The sequence below is a fragment of the Rhea pennata genome, chromosome 12, assembly GCF_028389875.1.
Source record: "Rhea pennata isolate bPtePen1 chromosome 12, bPtePen1.pri, whole genome shotgun sequence".
In the NCBI taxonomy this organism is placed as follows: Eukaryota; Metazoa; Chordata; class Aves; order Rheiformes; family Rheidae; genus Rhea; species Rhea pennata.
Window position 1 is genome coordinate 22,492,627 of NC_084674.1, and position 6,405 is coordinate 22,499,031.

The 6,405-nt window shown below is 74.0% G+C and overlaps 1 protein-coding gene across 1 annotated transcript; it reads right to left on the bottom strand.

Annotated features, from left to right (window-relative positions):
• Positions 1–2,754: 2,754 nt before the first annotated feature.
• HYAL2 (hyaluronidase 2) lies at positions 2,755–5,763 on the bottom strand. The gene is made up of 3 exons (XM_062585483.1): positions 4,836–5,763; positions 3,512–3,601; positions 2,755–3,360 (listed from the first exon to the last, which is right to left on the bottom strand). The coding sequence occupies exons 1-3, from the start codon at positions 5,754–5,756 to the stop codon at positions 2,953–2,955; spliced, it is 1,419 nt and encodes a 472-aa protein (XP_062441467.1). The 5' UTR covers positions 5,757–5,763; the 3' UTR covers positions 2,755–2,952.
• Positions 5,764–6,405: the final 642 nt, after the last annotated feature.

A 6,405-nucleotide genomic window follows, 5' to 3' on the forward strand; every position in this document is an offset into this window, starting at 1 on the left:
GCTGGAGCAGGACAGGGCCTGGAGGACGCTCACGGCACCAGGCACCACCTGGCCGGAGCAGGACAGGGCCTGGAGGACGCTCACGGCCCCGGCACCACCTGGCCGGAGCAGGACAGGGCCTGGAGGACGCTCACAGCACCGGGCACCACCTGGCTGGAGCAGGACAGGGCCTGGAGGACGCTCACAGCACCAGGCACTACCTGGCCGGAGCAGGACAGGGCCTGGAGGACGCTCACGGCCCCGGGCACCACCTGGCCGGAGCAGGACAGGGCCTGGAGGACGCTGACGGCCCCGGGCACCACCTGGCCGGAGCAGGACAGGGCCTGGAGGACGCTCACGGCCCCGGGCACCACCTGGCCGGAGCAGGACAGGGCCTGGAGGACGCTCACGGACCCGGGCACCACCTGGCTGGAGCAGGACAGGGCCTGGAGGATGCTCACAGCACCGGGGACCACCTGGCTGGAGCAGGACAGGGCCTGGAGGACGCTCACGGACCCGGGCACCACCTGGCCGGAGCAGGACAGGGCCTGGAGGATGCTCACAGCACCGGGCACCACCTGGCCGGAGCAGGACAGGGCCTGGAGGATGCTCACAGCACCGGGCACCACCTGGCTGGAGCAGGACAGGGCCTGGAGGACGCTCACAGCACCAGGCACTACCTGGCCGGAGCAGGACAGGGCCTGGAGGACGCTCACGGCCCCAGGCACCACCTGGCCGGAGCAGGACAGGGCCTGGAGGACGCTCACGGCCCCGGGCACCACCTGGCCGGAGCAGGACAGGGCCTGGAGGACGCTGACGGCCCCGGGCACCACCTGGCCGGAGCAGGACAGGGCCTGGAGGACGCTCACGGCCCCGGGCACCACCTGGCCGGAGCAGGACAGGGCCTGGAGTACGCTCACGGCACCAGGCACTATGTGGCTGGAGCAGGACAGGGCCTGGAGGACGCTCACGGCACCAGGCACCACCTGGCCGGAGCAGGACAGGGCCTGGAGGACGCTCACGGCCCCGGCACCACCTGGCCGGAGCAGGACAGGGCCTGGAGGACGCTCACAGCACTGGGCACCACCTGGCTGGAGCAGGACAGGGCCTGGAGGACGCTCACAGCACCAGGCACTACCTGGCCGGAGCAGGACAGGGCCTGGAGGACGCTCACGGCCCCGGGCACCACCTGGCCGGAGCAGGACAGGGCCTGGAGGACGCTGACGGCCCCGGGCACCACCTGGCCGGAGCAGGACAGGGCCTGGAGGACGCTCACGGCCCCGGGCACCACCTGGCCGGAGCAGGACAGGGCCTGGAGGACGCTCACGGACCCGGGCACCACCTGGCTGGAGCAGGACAGGGCCTGGAGGATGCTCACAGCACCGGGGACCACCTGGCTGGAGCAGGACAGGGCCTGGAGGATGCTCACGGACCCGGGCACCACCTGGCCGGAGCAGGACAGGGCCTGGAGGATGCTCACAGCACCGGGCACCACCTGGCCGGAGCAGGACAGGGCCTGGAGGATGCTCACAGCACCGGGGACCACCTGGCTGGAGCAGGACAGGGCCTGGAGGACGCTCACGGCACCAGGCACCACCTGGCCGGAGCAGGACAGGGCCTGGAGGACGCTCACGGCCCCGGGCACCACCTGGCCGGAGCAGGACAGGGCCTGGAGGACGCTCACGGCCCCGGGCACCACCTGGCTGGAGCAGGACAGGGCCTGGAGGATGCTCACGGCACCAGGCACCACCTGGCCGGAGCAGGACAGGGCCTGGAGGACGCTCACGGCACCAGGCACCACCTGGCCGGAGCAGGACAGGGCCTGGAGGACGCTCACGGCACCACCTGGCCGGAGCAGGACAGGGCCTGGAGGATGCTCACGGCACCAGGCACCACCTGGCCGGAGCAGGACAGGGCCTGGAGGACGCTCACAGCCCCAGGCACCACCTGGCCGGAGCAGGACAGGGCCTGGAGGACGCTCACGGCCCCGGGCACCACCTGGCTGGAGCAGGACAGGGCCTGGAGGATGCTCACAGCCCCGGGTACCACCTGGCCGGAGCAGGACAGGACCTGGAGGACGCTCACGGCCCCGGGCACCACTTGGCTGGAGCAGGACAGGGCCTGGAGGACACTCACGGCACAAGGCACCACTTGGCCGGAGCAGGACAGGGCCTGGAGGATGCTCACAGCCCCGGGCACCACCTGGCTGGAGCAGGACAGGGCCTGGAGGATGCTCACGGCACCAGGCACCACCTGGCCGGAGCAGGACAGGGCCTGGAGGACGCTCACAGCCCCAGGCACCACCTGGCCGGAGCAGGACAGGGCCTGGAGGACGCTCACGGCCCCGGGCACAGATAAAACCCAGGGGATGGAACCGCCTGGCGAACGCCGGACCCCGCCTGGGGCCGCCCGCAGCGGAGGACGCCGGCAGCGGGGCATCGCCCGGCGGGCTGGGCCGGCCCCCGGCTGCCCCCAGCGCCCGCTCCGCTCCCCCGGCCCACGGGGCCGCGCTGCCGCCTCCTGCCAACCCCGAGCACCGCCCGCTCCCGCCGGCCCCCGACTCACCGGCCCGGCGCCGCGGGGCGTGGCCTAACCGCGGGGCGTGGCCTAGCCGCGGGTGGGCGTGGCCGGGGCGTGGCCCCGCGGCGGCCGCAGCAGCCCCGCGGGTGGCGCGGCGGGCGCGGAGCCGGGGGCCGCGTCCGGGGCCGGGGCCGCCCTCCCCCGCCGCCGCCGCGCCCCTCCCGTCCCGGCGCCCCCACGCACGGCGGGCGCCGCTCGCTCTCTGTCCAGCTTTAATTGAGGTAAAGCACTTTGGCGTCGGCCGGGCGCAGGGGCTCAGCACCACGCAGCCCCCCCCCAGCCCCCCCTTACAACAGGGGAGGCGCCCCCGCGGCGGGGAGCGGGGGGTCCGCACCGCCCCGCAGCCCTGCCCGCACCCCGCCGTTGGCTGGCGGGGGGCCGCCCTCCCGCGGCTCAGTCCGGCGGTGCTAGCGCCAGCAGCAGCAGCGCCACGAGCCCCAGGCCGGCCCGGGGGGCCGCGGCGGCGGCGCTGGGGGGCCCGGCGGGCAGCTGGCAGGCGCCGCCGTGCCAGCCCTGGTAGCACTGGCAGCGAAAGTGGGTCCGTAGGAAGCGCGTGTCGGCGGCCGAGAGCCGGCCCTCGGCCCAGAGGAGGGGGCGCTGGGGGTGGGCCGCGTCGCGGCGCCGCAGCTCGAAGCTGGCGGGGTTCAGGTGCAGGAAGACGCTGGCGGCGCTGTCCTGGCGCAGGCAGCGGCCCTGGCCCTGGCACAGCGCCGCGCTGCACAGCTGGGCCGCCGTGGTGACGTTCACGATGTAGCGGCCCAGGTCCCCCTCCAGGTAGTTCTTGATGGCCTGGCACGAGTCCTGCGGAGAGAGGGCGGCGTGAGGGGCGCCCCCGGCGCCATCCCAGACTGCCGGCTCCCTCCTGGGGGCGGGCATCACCCCCACCCGCTGCCTTGTCCATCCCTGCACCCCCATCCCCACTCCCCCGGAAGCACCCCAGCCCCAAACCTACCCGATTTTTGGTGTAGTCTGCATCGCCCCAGAAAATGGCCCCGGCTGCTCCCAGCGCCGCGCTCTCCCCGATGGTGGAGATCAGGTCCGGCTGTGGGGACAGAGGTGGGTCAGGGCGCCAGGCAGCACCACGCAGCCCGGCGAGGACCAGCTGGGAAGACCAGGAGCTGTGGGGCAGTGCCCGCTGCCCTGCTCCACACCAGGGCCCAGCCCCTCTGCCCCCCATCTACAGGGCACCCAGGTACGGTACGATGGTTGCTTGTATCTGTGGCTTGGAGGAGAACCTAGGAGCCACCAGGCCCTCCTGCACCTTCTCACCCTCTCCTCAGGGATGGTGGCCCATGGAGTGTGTTGGTTGCCACCAGTGCTGCTCCAGGTGGCCATGCCCAGGGAGGAGCTCCCCATGCCACACCTGCATCCGGTCCTGCCGGCACACTGCCCCACACCCCAGGCTCTCCAAGAGGCTGAGCAGCAGCGCCAGCACCCCCACGCCCAGGGAGGCGGCAGAGCTGGGCCCGGAGCTGCTCCCTTGGGGAAAGGCCCTCCACCCATCCGGGCGGCCCACGAGCACCAGCAACCCCCCGGCACCGCGGCTCCATGCCCAAGGGTGCGCCTTCCTGACGGCTCCGGCTGCCAGCTCCGGCACCAAGCCGCTGCTGGAGCGGAGACCCGGCCCCATGAGAGCCCAGCACGGGGTGCAGCTGAGCCCCTGCACCAGCCCCTCAGCTCACCCCCGCAGTGCCACCACGCTCCCGTCACCCTCGAGTGGCCCGGGCCACCTGCGGTTACAGCTCGGAGGCAATGGCCCTCGCCATGGACTCTGCGTGAGCTGGAACAACGGCCCGTGCCAGCGCAGCACGCCATCCTCCTGCGGGCCCCGGGCCCGCTGCCCGCCCGGGGAGCTGGCGGCACCGCGCATCAACACCCCGGGCTGACGGCGGCCTCGGGAGCTGGGGGGGGGGGGGGGGCTGGGGCGCTGCAGGACACGCCGGGACAGAGCTGTCCCCATGCTCCAGCAGGCAGGACGGGGTGCCAGCTGAGGAGAAGCCGTGAACGGGAAGAGGAAGTCCTGGTTGCTCGCAGAGCCTGTCCCCTGTCCGTGCAGCTCTGGTTCCTTGCCGCAGGGCACCGTGCCCTCTCGACAGGGCGCTCGCACCAGGCCCCACAGGCGCTCACGGCTGCCCCGCTCCCTCTGCGGATGCCAGGGCCAGCGCGGGGCCCCATCAGCACCCACCTGCACCCCTCCACGGCGGGGGCGCAGGGCCGAGCGTTGGGCACCGTAAGAGCCTGCTGGTGCCAGGCTGGTGAGGACTTGGCAGCCTTACCTGGCTGAGCACGTCCAGCTTGCGGATGTAGGTGGGCCTGGTGTAGACGAAGACCGGCAGGGAGTAGCCCTCGTGGTACTTCTGGGAGATGCGGATGGCCTCCATGACCCGGGCCCGCACAAACTTGCGGCTGTTGGGGGTGGAGGCCAAGACCTGGTCCAGGTAGATGGAGGGGTAGAGAGCCAGGCTCTCCTTCCAGAGCCACCACAGCTGGTCATTGCGGGTCTTCTCCACGTCGGGGCACTGCCCTGTGTAGCTCTCCTTGTTCTTGCTGTAGTCGTGGTTGTAGCAGTCCGGGAAGAGGTAGTACCCCCAGAGCTGCTTGGGCCGGAAACTCTTGGCGTAACGGATCGTGCTGATCATGAACTGCCGGGCCGAGGACTCGAACTCGAAGACGGCCTGCTTGTTCACCTGCTCCAGGGACCAGGTGGGCTGGCGCAGCCTCACCAGGAGCTGCGAGACGTTCCGGTAGATGTCCTTGGGCTTCCAGTTGCGGATCCAGATGGGCCTCCACTCCTCCCAGTCGATGATGGCCAGCCCCTCTTTGGTCGGCGAGCGGATGTACTTGCCGATGCCCTCGTGGAGGCGGTCGAGGTGGTCGGCCAGGCTGCTGTTCTGGGGCACGCCGCCGTTGACGGCCACGCGCTGGCTGTTGTAGTAGGGGTACAGCCCCAGGCGCTCCTTGTAGAAGATGGTCAGGTTCTGGTCCACGAAGCCCTCGTTGGGGGAGGCCTGCAGGTCGAAGAGGCTGAAGTCCAGCGACACCTGGAAGCGGGGCTTGCAGTCCTGCGTGGGCACGTTCCAGGCCACCATGAAGGGCCGCCGGGTGAAGAGCGGTGCGGCCGCCGGCTTGTCCGGGGGCTGCCGGGCGAGGGCGAGCAGGGCGAGCCAGGGCAGCGCCAGCGCGCAGCCCGCCCGCATCCTGCCGGCCGCCGGCGCGCCGCAGCCGAGCCGAGCCGAGCCGAGCCGAGCCGAGCCCGCGGGGACGGGACAGCGCGCCGCCGAGACGCGCCCACCTTTGTCCCGGAGCCGCGCACGCAGCGGCGGGCGCCGCCCGCCCCGGGGCTCCCACGTGCGGCGCCGCCCGCCCCCCGCGCCGCCGCCGCTGTCCCGGCGCCGCGCCGCGCTCGCCGCCGCTCAGGCCATGTCCCGCCGCGGGCACCCACCGGCGCCGCCCTGCCCCCGCCGCCCGGCTTTAAACCGGCCCGGCGCGCACCACCGCCCCGCCCCGCCGCCGCGGGGGCGCCGCGGCCTCCGCCGCCCCCCGCCCCCGGCCCGCCCGCCGCCCGCTGCCCGCGGCGGCGCTGCCCGCGGCGGGGCCGCCGGTGGGGGGGGGGGGGGGGGGCCGGCGGCGGCCGCCCCCTCGCGGGCGGCGGCGGCGTCCCCGGAGCGGCGCCTTGCCCCCCGCTCCCCCCACCCCTCCGCACTTGGTACGGCCCGGCCGCCCTCGCCCGGCGCGGCGGAAGGGGGCGGGGCAGCGCGGCGCCCCGCGGGCCGCTCCCGCCAGGGGGCGCCGCCGCGCCGCAGGCAGCTCCCGGCCCGGCCGCCAGGGGGCGCCGCGGCGCGGGGG

Excerpts from the sequence above, each read along its gene's own strand:
- HYAL2 (XM_062585483.1), bottom strand. The coding sequence starts at position 5,756 with ATGCGGGCGGGCTGCGCGCTGGCGCTGCCCTGGCTCGCCCTGCTCGCC. Across the intron at positions 3,602-4,835 it reads AGCTGGACGTGCTCAGCCAG|CCGGACCTGATCTCCACCAT; the intron begins GTAAGGCTGCCA and ends CTGTCCCCACAG. Across the intron at positions 3,361-3,511 it reads CAGACTACACCAAAAATCGG|GACTCGTGCCAGGCCATCAA; the intron begins GTAGGTTTGGGG and ends CTCTCTCCGCAG.